At 59.4% G+C, this 17815-nt stretch overlaps 1 protein-coding gene across 1 annotated transcript; it reads left to right on the top strand.

Moving 5' to 3' along the window:
- Positions 1 to 127: 127 nt before the first annotated feature.
- Positions 128 to 8869, top strand: MEX3D (mex-3 RNA binding family member D). Its single transcript, XM_078058203.1, has 2 exons — positions 128 to 751; positions 6637 to 8869. The coding sequence occupies exons 1-2, from the start codon at positions 166 to 168 to the stop codon at positions 8019 to 8021; spliced, it is 1971 nt and encodes a 656-aa protein (XP_077914329.1). The 5' UTR covers positions 128 to 165; the 3' UTR covers positions 8022 to 8869.
- The last annotated feature ends 8946 nt before the right edge of the window (positions 8870 to 17815 follow it).

Consider the following 17815-nt stretch of genomic DNA (forward strand, 5'->3'; position numbering starts at 1 on the left):
CCCCGCGCCGCCGCCCCGCCCCGCCGCGCCCGCCCCGCCGCTGGATGCCGGCGGCCGGCGGCCCAGCTCTCAGAGGCGGAGCGCGGCGGCGCGGGCGGCGGCGGCGGCGGCGCGGGCGGCCGGCGGCCGAGAGGCGGGGGCGCGGGCCCGAGCGCTAGCGCCGCCATGCCCGGTTCCACCGGCCAGCCCGACGGCGGCGGCGGCGACCCCAGCCCGCGCCCCCCGCCCCCGCCGCCTCCGCCCCCGCCCCCGCCGCCGCCCCTGCCCGAGGGCGCCGAGGAGGAGGCCGCGCCCGACGACGCGGCCGCCGCCGCCGCGCTGCGCCTGGCGCTGGACCAGCTCTCGGGGCTGGGGCTAGGGGGCGCGGGCGGCCCGGACGAGGAGGGGGCGGCCGCGGGCGGCGGGGACGGCGCGGCGGCGGTGGCGGCGGGCGGCGCGGACGGCGGGGCGGCGGCGGAGCCCGCGCCCCCCGACGGGCCGGAGGCGGGCGCGCCCGCGGTGGCCGAGGCCGTGGCGCCGGCCTCGCTGGCGCTGCTGGAGCCCGACGTGAGCCCGCCGCCGCCGCCGCCTCCCCGGCAGTCGCCGCCCGACGTGTTCGCCGGCTTCGCGCCCCACCCCGCGGCCCTGGGCCCCCCGACGCTGCTGGCCGAGCAGATGAGCGTGATCGGCAGCCGCAAGAAGAGTGTGAACATGACCGAGTGCGTGCCCGTGCCCAGCTCCGAGCACGTCGCCGAGATCGTGGGTCGCCAGGGTGAGTGGCCGCCGTCTGGGGCGCTACTCCCGGGGTCCCCGCGTCGCGCGCCCTGGGGAGGGGGCCGCCCCAGCCCAGCTCGAGGCCGGACGCCAGATCCTGGCCACGCCCCGCGTGGGCCCCGGCCTCGGTGGCCGCCTGTGCGCCTTTGTCCTGCCGCGGGCCGCGCGAGAAAGTTGGGCGCAGCCCGCGCTCCTCCCCTCCACGCTCAGGCCCGCCGCTGCCTTTGTCTGGGCGCCTCCAGCCGGGTCAAGCCCCTCTGTGCGGCGCCTCTGCCCAGGCCCTGGGCCACCTGCTGTGGCATCCCGAGAACCAGGGGGCAGGGCTGGGCGGTGGGCGATCGACACCCGAAGCAGGCACGGGGCGGGGCTCGCTGGGGCTTGAGGGTGGCTCGGGGGCGGGGCAGGGGGGCTCAGGCAGGGTCAAGAGAGAAGTTTGGCGTACAAAGAGGGTGCATATCTCCACTTGTCAGCCTGGGGGCCCTACTGGGGGTGGGGGGAGCACAGGATGAGAGAGGATCCCCACCCCGCTCTCAGCCCCGAGTCGGGGATTTGGGGACATGCCTAAGGACCAGCTGTAAAAGCCCTCCTGAGGTCCAAGCTCCTAGCCTCCCCCCGGCAGGCCCAGGGCAGCAGGCCCGGGGTGTGGGGGTCCCGCAGCAGCTTTGTCAGAGTCCCTGTGGCCGCCCATTGTTCTCTTTGTTAGAGAGCCAGTCTGAGATTTGCAGGGTGACATCAGGCCGGCCGCAGCTCATTGGCCCTGGAGCTGGAGCTGCAGGGCGGGCAGGCAGGAGGGTGGTGGGCAGTGCTCCTCCGGACACACGCCCACCTACCCTTTTAGCCAGCTGCCCCCAGCCCCAACTTTCCCCTGCCTTCTGCCTGCCCCTCCCTGTTCTCCACTCCCTGCTTGAGGCCAGGTTCTAGAACTTGGGGTGGGGTCTGGGCGGGGCTTGAGGTGGAGCGGCAGGACACTCAGGCTGGCCTTTGGGGACTCAGTAACAGGAGCCAGAGATGGGGGGGGCTTGAACTGCAAGGTGACTTGTCACCTTTGCCACCTTGCGGGGGGGGGGTGTGTGCAGAGGACCACAGGGATGCTCAGGACGCTGCCCTCTCAGAGTTCTGGGCAGGAGGGGTGGTTTGGCCAGTGAGTCCTCTGGCTTTGGGTGCAGGTGCAGCCGATCACATGTCCTCCCCCCATCTGGACACCGGGAGGGCCAGGTGTAGTGCTGGGCTGAGGGCCCAGGAGTTAGGACCAGGGGAGGGGGGACAGGTGGTCCTCTGAGCCCCGTCTGCTGCCTCCCACGAGCAGGCACAGCAGGACTCCAGGCCTGACCGGTCTCCTCCACCTGCCACGGCCCCTTACCTGCCCCAGTTGCCCGCACCTGCATTGGGACGTATAACAGGACCGCTGCTGTGTGCGTAGCGTGCAGACGCCGGCCGAGGGCAGGGGGACAGTCATGGAAACGCAGCCTGGGGGCTGTTGTCCAGAGGCACTAGGCTGATCTGCCCGCTGGCGGAGTGTGGAGCAGGAGGGCGTGTTCCCTGTGCGTATTCTGACAGCCGCGGGTCCTTCAGAGAGGCTGAGTCCAGCCCAGTGGTGGCAGGAGCCAAGCAGAGGGCATCTGGTTGTGGAGGAGCAGGCTTGGGGGGGTTAGCCCCCACCCCGACCTCCTGGGGGTGCTTTTTTGGCACCCATTTATTGGGTGCCAGCCTGGGGTCTTGCTGGTGGTAGACAGGAAGGCAGGCTGTGGGGGGTGCAGATGGGGCTGGCCCTGTGACCCTGGGCAAATGAGATCTCCTCTCTGTGATGGGGGCACAGCACCTCCCTCGGGCGCTTTTGTGAGGATTCTCCAGCAAGAGGGATCTAATCCCAGCCCCGGGCTGGTGCACAGCGGCACCCTGTAAGTGGGTGCGGGGTCCTGGGGAGGGAAGCATGAACGCCAGGACAGCTTGGCCCTTTTGGCAGCCTTTGACTCTCTCAGCTCTAGGACCATCTGTGGCTCCCATCTTCTCCCACCCAGGTGTTAAGCTCAGCCTGGAAAACTCTTTGTGCCCCAATCCTGACCCCTCCCTTCTTCCGGTCACTCGTCCAGTCTCCCACCTTGGGGGTTCCTGGACACGAAGCCTGTCCCTTCTAAGCGTCCTGGCTCTCGCCGGGGCAGAAGGCACAGCTTGTTGTGAACTTCTCTGTCAAACCCTAGGTCCAGGGCCACTCCATCCCCTAGAGGGCAGGCCAGAGTCCCCCAGACCTGGGGTCTACCCTTTCCCTGATGCTCGCTCGCTGTTCTCTGAGCTGGTTTTTCCATCCTCGAATGGGTCCCTACACCGCCTGGGCACAGGATAGGTGATTACAAGCTCTGGGAGTTCTCTCTCCTCCCTGAGGCTGAGTGGCCGGGAAGGTGCCCTGCATGGGAGCCTCAGAAGACCCCTCAGGGAAGGTCGTCTGTAGCTTCTGATCACAGGAGGCAGGGACATGGCCAGAACTGGGTCGGCAGGGCTGGGGTTTGAACCTCAGTCTCTCTGGCTCTGTGTGCGCTGCAGGGAACAGAGGTGGCTCAGGAGAGGACTTCCTACCTTCCAAAGCTCCAGGATTGGGGGAGTCGGCCCCACTTTACAGACAGGAAAAGTGGAGACTCCGAAAAGCGTCCGCCAAGGTCACCTGGGAGGCTGGTGCCCACTTGCCCTGGGTGTGACCTTGGGCCCGGTCCTCCTGAGTCTCCCGTTAGCGTGCACCCTTGCTGGGGGTGTCCGTGTGGGGCTGGGCGGGGTCGTGAGCACCTGCCTGCTGCCTGGAGGTCTGGGTCAGGAGCAAGTGATGAAGGATGGCGGTGGTGGGCCTGTGCCGGCAGGCACCTGGGGTCCCTCTGTCTCTGCTGCTCTCAGGGTGGGCAGGTGCGCTCGGACTGGCCCCCCTCAGCTGGGGGAAGCCTGCTGCGCTCACGGCTCTCCCTCGCTGACCCTGTGCCTGGCCCTCCTCCTGTGGGCCTTGGGTGCTTTTTCTGGCAGCTGGGGAACGCCACAGGGCGCCAGCAGGGTCCAGGCCTTGGTGTTCCTATTTATCCACTGTGAGTCTGGGTTGGGGGGTCCCTTATGTTGGCAAGCGTAGACCTTCCCTGTGTCGGGGGGGGGGTCTCCGTGCCCACAGGCCCGCCCTGCTGTGATGTGGCCCAGCCAGGACTGCAGCCCAGTTTGGCCCCACTTTGGGGACAGCACCCCACTGGGTTTGGGGCAGTGGTCATTGTGAGGATTTGTCCCAGCCCTGTCCTGCTTCCAGATCTCTGTGCCCTCAGCTAGGAGCCCTCTCCTGGCATGCATCCTTCCAAGGGTGAGCCCTTTTGCTCCCCCTCATGGCTTTGAGGTTTTGTTGATAAGTGTAGCCCATGGTTACTGTGTGGGGTTCCTGGGAGCAGTACCTGGAGCTCCCGAGTTCCTGAGTGCCCAGCACACGGGGGTCAGGACCCCAGAATGAAGTCGTATGAGTGATGGGACCAGGCTCCACATGGGGACCCAAGGCACCCCCATTTGAGGGGAGGGTCTAGCTGCAGAGAGAAGGGAGTTGACCAAATGGGGGGTGGTCAGCCCCATTCCCAGGCACACCTGCTTGAGTTGGAGTCCTGGTGGCCAGGCCCAGGGGTCTGCCTTTCAGCCTGTCGCCAGCGATAAGTGGTAATCCCAGGGTTCCCCGCGAGCATGGGGCTCGACCCCTGACCTCACCCACTGTTGCGTCTCTGGCTCATCCCCACCAGGGCAGGTGTGTGGCCCGGTTCACTCTCACCACCCCGATTTCCCGGACCTGCAGTCCCACCCCCTCTCAAACTCTGCCACTTCCTAGGGTCGGGGTATGGGTGGGGCTCGGGTCGATGGGCATCACAGCCAAAATGCAGTCAGTGAATTAGTCTCCTCTGGGCCCTGGAAGGCTCCACCCAGGGCCACCCTGCGGGAGGGGGCAGGACGGGGGCCAGTTCCGTGTGACTGGGAACAAGGGTGCACCCCTGGGTTTCATCCCCCGCCCTTTCTCCTGGCCTTGCCTCCCTGTCCCCCACATGGACCTGCGGGGAGCGAACACTTCAGGTGAGGTGAGGGTCCTCCGCCAATTGCCTTCGAGGGTCACGACGGCAGCGCACCTGCCTGGGGTGCCGGGTCTGGGCCCTTCTCTTCCTGGGGAGGAAACGGAGGTGCAGGACAGGGCTTCGAGTGGCCAGGTCATCCCAGCACACTGGCCCTTTCTTACAGCCCTCCGGCCTTGGGGAGTTAGGGAAGTCACACAGAGGAACTGAGAAGTGTGTGCTGGGGCCCCGGGCTAGTCCGCATGGGCTTCCTGGAGGAAGGGGCTCTGGGCTGTGACTTGATGCAGAGAAGGGGTGCAGGCACGGTTGCAGATGGGAAAGGTCATGGGGGGGCAGGGAGGGCAGGGCAGGGGAGCTGCAGGAGAGGGAAGGACTGACTTGTGACTTGAAAGCTTTCCCACCAGCTGCCAAGTGGGGAGGGAGCCATCCAGGCAGAAGAGGAGGCAGCTCCAGGTCAGGGTGGGTTTGGGGGGGTCCCCAGTGAGACAACGCTGCCACCCACAGGGAGGACACCGGGCGGGCGGGGGGCGGGGGCAGCGGCTCAGGGCCCAGGAGATGCAATGGAAGCCGCCGTGCCCCGCGCTCCACCCTCCCTGGGGCTTTCTGACCCGTTCGCGAGCTCGGCTCTGCTTTTGCTCAAAGCCCTGGATGGGGCTGCTGTCCTTGGGGTCAGGGTGAGGCTGCCCCCCACCCCCAGACGCCCCCTCCTGTCTCCCAGTGCTCCCTCCCGCCTAGCAGCCGAGCTGGTCCCGCTAACTTCGTTATCTTCTGCTCCGGGAGAAGTTAGCAACACTGTTCTCTCTGTGCCGGCCTCTGTATTCGGAGAAACAATGTCCCTGTGTCGCTCCAGGCGCCCCAGAGTCGGGGGGGGGGTGGGGGGGGTGGGTCTTCCAGACTCGTGGGCCAGACTTAAGATGTCTCAGAAGGCCCCGGGGGTGGGGGTGGGGGTATCAGACCCGCGGACCGGCACCCCCATCGAAGCCCCTGCGTCTAACCCCACCCCACACGCGGATCCCCCTGTACCCCCTCCACCAGGTCAGGGCCCCAGCCCAGCCAGTGACAAACCACAGAGCTGTGTCCATGAGCGTCCCCTCAGACGGGGGGAGGGGGGCCATCAGGGCCTCTGGAGGTGACCTGAGTTAGGGTGCAGGAGACCTAGGCTCCCCTTGGGCTGGGGAGGGTCAGTTGGTCAGGAGAAAATCCTAGGTCGTTTCCACAGTCTGACCCTGGGCTGTCCTGCCCATTGGCTGGGGAGTTGGTGTGAGGGGCGTGCATTCGTGTCCTAGGAGTGACCTACCACACTGGATGGCTGGAAACCATAGAAACGAACGCTCCCCCAGATCCAAGGGCGGGAGTACAAAGTCAGGGTGTCGGCAGGGCCACGCTCCCTCCAGAGGCTCTGGAGACCACCTGTGCCGTTCTAGTTTTCCCGGCTTCTGGCGGCCGGCAGACCTGGTGTCCCCATCTGTGGCTCCGTTTTCACAGGGTTGTCTTCTCTGTGTCTTTGTGTCCCTTCTCTTAGAAGGACACCTGTCACTGGATTCAGGGCCACTCTACTCCAGTACAACCTCCTGTTAACTAATTACACCTGTAGGACATTTTCAAATATGGTCCTGTTCACAAGTACCAGGTGGCCGTGAATTTCACTCTTCAGTCCACAATGGGTCCTCCTTGCCTTCTTGCCAAACCCACCACCACCTCCAAGTCTGGGACCGGAGAGGAAACGGGAGAGCTGTGTGTTTGATAAAGCCCGGGGTGGGTAGGGCAGAGAAGTGGGGGCCCGCGTCCTCATTGTGTCTCCCCCCCACCACCACCCCAGGGTGCAAGATCAAGGCTCTGCGTGCCAAGACAAACACGTACATCAAGACGCCGGTGCGCGGGGAGGAGCCGGTGTTCATCGTGACCGGCCGCAAGGAGGACGTGGAGATGGCCAAGCGTGAGATCCTGTCCGCCGCCGAGCACTTCTCCGTGATCCGCGCCACGCGCAGCAAGGCCGGCGGGCTGCCCGGCGCCGCGCAGGGTCCGCCCAACCTGCCGGGACAGACCACCATCCAGGTGCGCGTGCCCTACCGCGTGGTGGGGCTGGTGGTGGGGCCCAAGGGCGCCACCATCAAGCGCATCCAGCAGCGGACGCACACGTACATCGTGACGCCCGGGCGCGACAAGGAGCCCGTGTTCGCCGTGACGGGCATGCCCGAGAATGTGGACCGGGCGCGCGAGGAGATCGAGGCGCACATCACGCTGCGCACGGGCGCCTTCACCGACGCGGGCCCCGACAGTGACTTCCATGCCAACGGCACTGACGTCTGTCTGGACCTGCTCGGAACGGCCGCCGGCCTCTGGGCCAAGGCCCCCAACCCTGGGCGGCGGCCCCCCGCGCCCACAGCCGGCCTCCGCGGGGATGGGACCCTGGGGGGCCCCGGGGGGCCCGAGGCCTTCTACGCGGGGGGCCGCGGGGGGCCGCCGGTGCCCGATGCGGGCCCTGCCAGCCCCTACGGAGGCTCGGGCAACGGGGGCTTCGCCTTCGGCGGGGATGGCCCGGGGGCCCCGTCGGGGCCGCCCGCCCCCGAGGACTGTGACTTCGGCTTCGACTTCCTGGCGCTGGACCTGACCGTGCCCGCCGCGGCCACCATCTGGGCGCCCTTCGAGCGGGCCGCGCCGCTGCCGGCCTTCAGCAGCTGCTCGGCGGTCAACGGGGCCCCCGCGCCACCCGCCCCGGGCGCCCGGCGCAGCAGCGGGGCCGGCACGCCGCGCCACTCGCCCACGCTGCCCGAGCCCGGGGGCCTGGCCCTGGAGCTCCCGCTGGCCCGCCGCGGTGCCCCGGACCCGGTGGGCGCCCTGGCCTGGCGGCCGGCGCAGGGCGCCCTGTCGTCCTTCTCCGGCGGCGCCGGCTTCTCCGCGGCCACCTCGCTGCCCAGCGGGTCCTCGGCCTCCGCGTGTCCCCCCCTGGACTCCAGTGCCTCCGAGGGCGGCCGCAAGCCCCCAGCGGCCGCGTCGTCGGCCGCCCCGACCCCCGCCGCCCCCACCCCGGCCTTGGCGCGGGAGTGCGTGGTGTGCGCGGAGGGCGAGGTGATGGCCGCGCTCGTGCCCTGCGGCCACAACCTCTTCTGCATGGACTGCGCCGTCCGCATCTGCGGCAAGAGCGAGCCTGAGTGCCCGGCCTGCCGCACGCCTGCCACGCAGGCCATTCATATCTTTTCCTAGCGGCTCGGCGGCCGCCGCAGGCCCGGGGGGCGGCGCGGAGGGGGCGGCGCGGCGGGGGCGGCGGGGGCGGCGGGGCCAGCCTTCACAGACGAGCTTTAACTTGGTCCCAGGCGTGGAGACGGCTGCCCGACGGCATCTCAGTTCTTAACAAATAAACAGTATTGAGTCGACAGGTTAAAATAAACAGAGAGAAAAGGTCTGCTTGCACTTTTTATTTAAGACTCCCCGCCCCCCAGGGTGATCTTTTTAAGAAAAAAAAAAAAAAAAAAAAAATATATATATATATATATATATACACACACGCGATTTTTACAACTCCCCGTTGTCCTTTGGGACTTGGATTTCTGACTCGACAGCCCTGGCTTCGGAGGTGGCCGCAGCCTCAGTGAATCCCCTCCAGGAGAATGGCGACATTTTTACTCCCTCTCGGGGGCTAACCTGTTACCCTTTTGTATGTCGGTGGGGGGCGGGACAGGCTGGAGGGGGCGGGGTGGGGGGGCAGGGGAGGACCCAACCAGAAATTTCTAACTTTTTGTTTTTAATTATTAATCCCCTTCTGCTGTGGTTTCTTTTGTCAGTTTTTAAATTTTTTTAAATTGTGTTTTTTTTAAACTTTTACTTTTTACCTCTTGTGTATATGTAGGGAATTTATAGGGAAATATGTACTTTATGGAATAAATTTTAAGAACTAAAATATATTTTATTTTAAATAAAGTAATGGACCTTTAATCTTACACAGCTAAATTACTGATTATATATTTGCTGAGCTGACTTAAGGGTTCAGAAAATTGTATCAAGAGTTTTATTTTTTGACTTCAAAGCCTTCTTAATAAAGTCTTTTTACTATATGTGAGCCCTTGGCGTGGTGTGGGGCGGGTGGGCATGGGAGAGGGAGGACCGGGGGAGGGGTGCTCAGAGCTAGCCCCCTCACCCCCTAATCTTCCAGATAAAGGAATTTGGACTCGGGATACCCCATGCCCAAGCCCAGGCTCTTCTAAAAGCCCAGCACTGTGCCTAGTTCCAGATGAGGCATTGGGTCTGGAGGGGAAGGTGGTGCAGCAAGACCCGCCCTTTTCTTGAGGCTCAGGTCCCCTACATTCCAGGGGCCAGACAACCATGGGGCCTGCTGTGGCCACTGTGGAGGGAGGGGTGCCAGGCTCTGTGGTGTGTTTGGGAGGGGACTCCCAGTCCCGTTGTGCAGAATGGGAAACTGAGGTCTGGAAATCCACTCCCAGATGGGTTCTAACACCTCCCAGTCTCCGAAGGACATGTGAGTGATGACTACACATGCCATCCCTCCCTCACCAGGTCTAGTTGGGAGCAGAGGACCATGCCCATGGGGCCACTGGACAATTCAGGGTGGGGTTGGCCCTGGAGTCAGGTCTGTGGGATTATGGGTTGAACCACCTGCAGTCAGCAGGTGCCACCAAAGTTCCCAAGGAGGGGAAGAAAGCTCTGGAGTGAGTGGAGGCATGGGACTGCTCCAGAGACAAGCTGGGGAGCCAGGGGCCCATAGGCTGCTGGCTTGAGTGGGCACTGAGGAGGGGTCTGCAGAACACAGCCTGCTAGGAAAACTAGGAAGGCATGGTGGAGCGACCGGGAGGGCCTCCAAGAGGAGGCGAGGGGGTCAGGAAGACACGTCAGGTGGGGCAACAGGAGGGGGCAGATGGATGGGGCACCCCATGGGCCTTGTCTCCGGTGAGTGGTGGCCACGTCAGCCTCTCCAGCTGAGTAGCAGCCCCTGGAGGCTGCAGGACCTGGGGTGAGTCTCAAGGAGCCACACATACCTGGGGTTCCAGCCCACTCTGGCTGGAGTTTCCCCATCTGTGAAATGGGGATACTCCACACTTCCAGCTCTGGTGAAGATCGTGGGTGGAGCAGTTGAATCATGGCCCCGGAACCTGTGAATGGACCTTATTCGGAAAAAGGGTCTTTGCAGATATAATTAAGGATCTTGAGGTGAGCTCCTCCTAAATGAGGGTGGGCCCTAAGTCTAATGACAAGTGTCCTTATAAAAGACCTGCAGAGGGGGATTCAAGACTCAGACACAGAGAGAAAATGGAGGCAAGCCCAGCGGCGCCTGGAGCCCCCAGAAGCTGGAAGAGGCAGGGAGGACCTTCTCCTGGAGCCTCCAGAGGAAGCCAACAGTGGGGGAACAGATGCCTGTTGTTTTAAGCCACCGGCTTTGTGGCAATTTGTTACAGCAGGCCACGGGAACCAGTGCGGGTCTGTGGGCAACATGGAACCTGGGGTCTGGCCCACAGTTCAGTGGGGGGTGGGGGTGGACACAGCTGCCGTGGCACCTGGTGAGCTGGGGTGAAGTTAGACCATAGCCCTCACCCTGCAGGAGGTTATGGAGGCAGTGGAGGTGAGTGTGGAGACCACCCCCCTGACATTTTGGACACAAAGAGAAAGAGAAAGCAGTCCCTTGAGGGGCTGAGGGGTCGAGGGAAAGACAGGACATCAAGGGGGTTGAAAGTCCTTGGGAAGGAGGTGGGGGCTGGAGCCCAAGCAAGGGGTTTCTGTAAGATGCAATGGGGGAGGGCCTGATCTGAGGACATTCTGTCTTAGAACTGTCCAGAAATGTCTGAGGGATGTGCTCGCTCCCTACTGAGGGGTTGTGAAGCCGATCATCAGGAGGCCAGAGTTGCTGGTGCCCTTGGGGAAAGCTGAGAGATGGCCAGAGGTGGACTCTCAAGCTGGCCATTTGAGGCCCTGGATCCAGCTGTGCCTGAAGGCAGAGCATCCCAACCTCTCAGCTATGAGTGCCAGTAAACTCTCCTGTTTTGCTTAAGCCAGTGTAAGCTGGAGTAACTCAAATTCATAACCACCTACAGAGACCATATTCCTGGCCAGAGAGCTGGGGAGCATTTCCTGGGGCGAGAGGTGCTCAGCAAAAGCAAAGCAAATACCCTGTGCATTTAGCTTCTTCACAACTAGACACACTCAGGGAAGCCAAAGTCTGAGGCAAGCTTCCATTGCCCTTGTTACTCGTCTCTCTTGGTTCATGGGCTCAGCACATCGAGGTGACCCTTGTCCAGTGTCTTCTGAGAAGGCCTTTATTCTGGGTCTCATCAGATTTCAGAGAGATGATGAAGGATAAGCCCGTAGTTCTCCCATCTGTGAGATTGAGCCACCCACAAAGTGGGCTCAGTGTGGGAATGCTATGTCACCTGCATGACCATGTGTATCCCTGGCAAGTCCCTGGGACAGGAATGATATGTCACCTCATGCCCACCATGTGTAGGGAAAACCAGGAGCTCTAGAGACAGACATCGGAGTCGCATCCTGGCCAACCACTTTCCTGCTTCATGCCCCTGGGCATGTTATCTCCCTGGCCTCAGTTTTCTTATCTTAATCATCTGCAGCTGAGTACAAAGCCTGGCAGATATTCAATGCTGGTCTGTAGGAGTCCCCACCCTCCATCTCTGCCCTCAGCTGAATACACTCTGGAGGGGATCATTCAGATATAACCCTTTGAGGCCAGGAAAATCCCAACAAACCGAACAGGAGAAGGACAAACAGTGCCTGGAAACTGGAAGATGCTCAGTATTTGTTGGGTGGATGGATGAATAGGTAGATGGTGAGTGAATGTATGAATGGATGATGGATAGTGAGTGGATGGATAGATGATGGGTGAATGGATGATGGATGGATGGATGGATGGATGGATGGATGATAGATGGATAATGGGTGGATGATGGATGGATGGATGGGTAATGGATGGATGGATGATGGATGGATGATGGACAGACAGGTGGATGGATGGATGATGGATAATGGGTGGTGATGGATGGATGGATGGATGGATGATGGATAGATGGGTAATGGATGGATGGATGATGGATGGATGATGGATGGATGATGGATGGATGGATGATGAATAGATGGGTAATGGATGGATGGATGATGGACGGATGGATGGACGATGGACGGACAGATGGTTGGATGGATGGATGATGGGTAATGGGTGGATGATGGATGGATGGATGGATGGGTGGATGATGGATGGATGGATGGATGATGGATAGATGGGTAATGGGTGGATGATGGATGGATGGATGGATGATGAATGGATGGATAGACGGACAGATGGTTGGACGGATGGTTGATGGATAATGGGTGGATGATGGATGGATGGATGGATGGATGATGGATAGATGGGTAATGGATGGATGGATGATGGATGGATGGATGGATGGATGATGGATGGACAGATGGTTGGATGGATGGATGATGGATAATGGGTGGATGATGGATGGATGGATGATGGATGGATGATGGATGGATGGATGGATGATGGATAGATGGGTAATGGATGGATGGATGATGGATGGATGGATGGATGGACGGACAGATGGTTAGATGGATGGTTGATGGATAATGGGTGGATGATGGATAGATGGATGGATGGATGGATGGATGACGGACAGACAGATGGTTGGATGGATGGATGATGGATAATGAGTGGATGATGGATGGATGATGGAAGGATGGATGGATGATGGATGGATGCATAATGGATGGATGGATGGATGGATGATGGATGGATGGATGGATGATGGACAGACAGATGGATGGATGGATAATGAGTGGATAATGGATGGATGGATGATGGATGGATGGATGATGGATGGATGGATGGATGGGTAATGGATAGATGGATGCTGGATGGATGGATGGATGGATGCTGGATGGATGGATGGATGGATGGATGGATGAATGAATGATGGATGGGTGAATGATGGATGGGTGGATGATGGATGGATGGTAATGGATGATGGTTGGATAGATGGATGGAAGGATGATGGGTTGATGATGGATGGATGATGGATGAATGATGCGTGGATAAGTCAGAACTTCAGAGGAGGAGAGATGAATTCTGCTTGGAAATTGAGGGGAAGGTTAGATAGAGGGGTTGATTGGTCGGTGGGGGGACAATGTGGCAAAGACTTGGAAGTGATATGGGATCACTGGTCACATTCAGGGAACAAAGAGTAGTCAGAGGGACAGGTTAAACTAATGGGAGACAAGGTTGAAATGCTTAATTGGAACATGCCCTTGGGACTCCTTCCATCTCATCCACCCCAGTCAGGTCTTTCAGGGCAGCCCCCATTTTTGCTACAGCCTGCCTCGTCCCTGGAGCCTCCCCTATACAAGGGGAAAGCCACACCAGCCCCTGCTGGCCTTCAGTGGATGGCTGATGGCTCCTACATTGGCTGACGGCTCCTACATTGAACAGCATCACTCTAGAATGTTCCGGTCCAGCATCGTCTAATAATGGGACCATGATGGGAATGTTCTAGATCTGCACTCTCCATTACAAGAGCTGCCAGCCTCACCAAGTGATTGGACATCTGAAATGTGGCTTGTGCAATTCAGAAACTGAACTTTTAATTTTGTTTTAATTAAATTTAAATAGCCACAGACAAAAAAGGGAAAGCATCTAGGGAAAGTACTTGGCTATGCAAACTTTGAAATACTTTTAATCCAGGGAAGCAGGAAGGCCAGAGTGCCTAGAAATTGTGGTAAGTGTGTGTGTGCAGAGGTCCTGATCAGAGTGTCCCTAAAACAACAAAGGCCACGGAGGAGGGGGTGACCCTGGGTTCCCAGGGGGCCCGGCATCCTCACGAGGTCCTCACGAGGGGGAGGCAGAGGGTGGGAGTCCCAGAGATGGGCAGACCCCGCACTGCTGGGGGTGAGGATGGAGGGGGTGCTGCGGGCCAGGAAAAGGCAGGAGCCGGGTCTCCCTGGGGCCCTGGGAGGGGACAAGCCCTGCCCACGCCGGGGTTTTAGGACTTCTGAACCCAGATTGTCAGAGAGTCAGTGTGAATGGTTTAAGCGGCCAAGTTTATGGTGAGTTGTGCAGTACTCCCAGGAGACTCGCATGGCTGGGGTAGAGTTACCCCAAACCCTTGCAGACACGGCTGACCCTATGGCCTGCCTGCACAGGGGAAAAAAAAAAAAATGAGCCAAGACATCTAGTGGTGTCAGGAAGTAAGTACATGCTCAAGAAGCCCACAAGGATAGGGCGAGTCCAAGGGACCCAGGAGCTGCCATCTGAAAGAGCTCCCAGTGGCCGGAGCTGAAGCATGTCACCCCTGAAAATACAGGACACCAGTGAATTTGAGCCTCAGGTAAACAACGAATCTTGTTTAATATCTCACAGATTTTGCATGGGACCTCCTTCTTCCTAACAATGATTGGTTACTTACCCGAAATTCAGATTTAACCGGACGTATTTTTATTTGCTGAATTTGGTAAGAAGTGGAGCTGGAAGAGAGAGCAATCCATTGATTCACAGGGAGACGCGTGTACCGGAGAGCTCCATCCCCTGGCTCTGAAATTCTGCCTGGCAGGTAAAGGTGAGGCCAAGCTAACGGGACATGGGTTGGGAACATGAACCAGAATTAAGTGCACAATTTATTGATACACACTGAGGCCTGTTTCTTGCCATAACCAGGAGTGGGTGGGCACGAAGCTGAAAGCCCCCCAGCGCACTTGCCCCGGGGGACCCCCTGCACCAGCCCCAGTGCAGGCCCCGCCCACGACCAGGTGGGAGCGGAGCAGCCGGTCCTCTGTCGCCACCGCGCGGCCGAGACTGCACATGACGCCCTGCCCTCCGCGGCGTGGGGCCCGGCGCTCAGCGCCGTCTGTGTTGAGCGGACACCATCGTCCTTCAGCCCCGGGCTGTGGGCCCCCGCAGGGCACAAGCAGGCCTCCCTTTCTCACCTCTCTCCGCCGACCGGCCCCGGCCCAGCGGCTCAGCGCCCGCACAGGAGGCGCTCCCAAAATATTTGTTGATTGAGTAAATGACAGGGCGCCGCAAAGCACTGATTCTCCTTTTACTCACACCAGATCTGGCCTAGTCCGGTGTTGGAGGGGACACAGGGCAACCTGAACACCCCCGTCCGGGAGAGTTTTGCCACCGTCCCCAGCAGCAGAAAGCACTCCAGTTCACTGGCTTGTTGTTGTTGTTGTTTTCAATTAAACAGCGTTTTTCTCCTCGGTGGTGGTGGGCGTCCTTCTCATCCTCCAGGAGCTCGCAGGGTGGATTGAGGGAGGCAGGCGATCAGGTGGGGAGGCAGAACGAGGTCCCACGGTGAAGGACACAGGCGGCCAGGCAGCAGACGTCTGACTGTCAGAGCACATCTCGCTGGGGGCCTGGGTGGCTCAGTGGGTGGAGCGTCTGCCTGCGGCTCAGGTCGTGATCGCGGAGTCCTGGGATCGTCCCGCATCGGATCGGGCTCCCTGCTCAGTGGGGACCCTGCTTCTCCCTCTCCCTCTGCCGCTCCCCCTGCTTGTGCGTGCGCTCTCTCACTCTCTCAAATACATAAATAAAATCTTTAAAAAAAATACATCTCATTATTCTCCCGTCTGCAAAGAGAAGTTGAGATTTGTCAGCGGAGAAAACCTCACCTATTTCCGTGGATTGAGAGCTCGAAACCGTTTTCAACTACCTCAGGCAGGTGATGAAGGTCAACATCAGTCCTAACCATCCTACTGAGAGCACAGACCTTCGGTGTGATTGGGTAAGAAAGGCTCTTTACTTCTGTGACTTTCCTCCCCAAAACTCGTAACCCATAACCATGAGAAAGACAGCAAATCTCAGTTGAGGGGTGTCCTACAAAATACCCAACCAGTGCTGCCCACGACTGCCCAGGAGTTCCCAAACAAGGCAAGTCTGAGCAAATGTCTCAGCCCAGAAGGGCGTAAGGAGAGGTGACAACTGAATGTCATGTGGGGCCTTGTGGGGTCCTGCACGATCTCTAAGCGCACAGCTCAGTGGCGTGAAGCACACTCACACCGTCCTGCAACCACCCCCACCCTCCGTCTCCAGAACTTTCCATCTCCCCACACGGAGACTCTGTCCCCACGAAGCACGGACTCCCCACCCCCCGCCCCAGCCCCGGCTCCCACCCTCTCCTCTCTGTCTGTGTGGACGGGACTCCTCCGGGGACCTCCTGGGAGTGGGGTCCTGCGGGATGTGTCCTTCTGGGTCTGGCTCCTCTCACTGAGCCTGGTGTCCTCGGGGTCCCTCCACGTCGTGGCAGGTGGCAGGATGTCCTTGGTGTACTCACCATCCATCACCATACGGCATGATTATGATGCTATTGATGATATTCCCTATACTGTACTTTTGATCTTCATGAATTATTTTATTCAGAATGTCTTTTTTTTTTAAAGATTTTATTTATTTATTTGACAGAGAAGGAGACAGAGAGCACACAAGCAGAGGCAGAGGGAGAGGGAGAAGCAGACTCCCCACCGAGCAGGGAGCCCGATGCGGGACTCGATCCCAGGACCCTGGGATCATGACCTGAGCTGAAGGCAGACGCTTAATGACTGAGCCACCCAGGCGCCCCCTTCATGAATTATTTTATAACTGCAAGTTTGTAGCTCTCAACCCCCCTCGTGGGCTTCGCCCATCCCCCATCTGCCCTCTGGCAGCCACCATTCTGTTCTCTGTGGTTGAGAATCTGTTTGTTGATGGTGTTTTTTAGACACCACATATGAGTGGGCTCCTGTGGTATTTGTCTCTCTCTGACTTATTTCACTTAGCATAATGCCCTCTAGGTTCATCCACGTTGTTGCAAATGGCAAGATTTCATTCTTGTTGATGGCTGAGTAATATTCCGTTGTGTATATATAACATCACCGTTATCCATTCATCAGTTGATGGACATTAGGACTCTTTCCACAGTGTGGCTATAGTACATAATGCTGCTGTAAACATTGGGGTGCATGTGCCCCTTTGAATTGGTGTTTTTGTATTTTGGGGATAAATACCCAGTAGTGCAATTGCTGGATCATAGGGTAGCACTATCTTCAACTTTTTGGGGAACTTCCATACTGTTTTCCACCAGCTTGCATTCCCACCAACAGTGTAGGAGGGTTCCCCTTTCTCCGCATCCCCGCCAACAGTTGTTGTTCCCTGACTTGTTAATTTTAGCCGTTCTGACTGGTGTGAGGTGGTATCTCGTTGTGGTTTTGGATTTGTATTTCCCTGATGTCAAGTGATGTGGAGCATCTTTTCATGTGTCTGTTGGCCCTCTGTATGCCTTCTTTGGAGAAGTGTCTGTTCGTGTCTTCTGCCCATTTTTAATTGGATTATTTGGTTTGGGGCATTGAGTTGAGTCAGTCCTTAAGAATTTCCTTCGTTTTGAGACTGAATAACACTCCAGTGTATGGATGGACACATTTTGCTTAGCCATTCATCTGTCGATGGACACCGGGGACGTACCAGTCTTGGAAAGCAGGTGGAGCGTGGAGCTCACCACGTCACGGGATTCAGTGTACCTGGGAGAGGTTCTTCTTCTTGCTGAGCACGGTCTCCTGTGACTCGCTGCAGCCTGGAGCGGTGGGGTCTGCATTCACCCGGGGTCCAGATGCGCTTACTGCAAGTGCTGGTGGCTGCCAAGGGGCCGAGGCTGCAGAGAAGACAGTGTGTGTGGGGGGGACTCATGGCTGAGACTCCCACTGTGCCCCACACCTGGTGTCCCTCCGGCCGGGCGATTTCTGTCCTGGGGGGGGGTCCGGGGTCACTGCAGCCTGACACGACCACAGAACGCAATGTCCTGCTCTATGGGTTTGTCTCTTTTTCCCTAAGCTGTTAGACCAGAGTCTCTCCCCGCTACACCAAGGTCATTTGGGGCCAGTCACTGCCTGGGGGGGTCCCAGGCACTGGGGATGCTGAGCAGCATCCCAGCCCCACCCCTCGATGCCAGGACACTCCCTTTCCCCTCCTGACAGTGTCTCTAAGGTCTCCCTGGGGTGCAGACCCACCCCACCAT

This window comes from Halichoerus grypus, chromosome 1 (genome assembly GCF_964656455.1).
Source record: "Halichoerus grypus chromosome 1, mHalGry1.hap1.1, whole genome shotgun sequence".
Taxonomy (NCBI): domain Eukaryota; kingdom Metazoa; phylum Chordata; class Mammalia; order Carnivora; family Phocidae; genus Halichoerus; species Halichoerus grypus.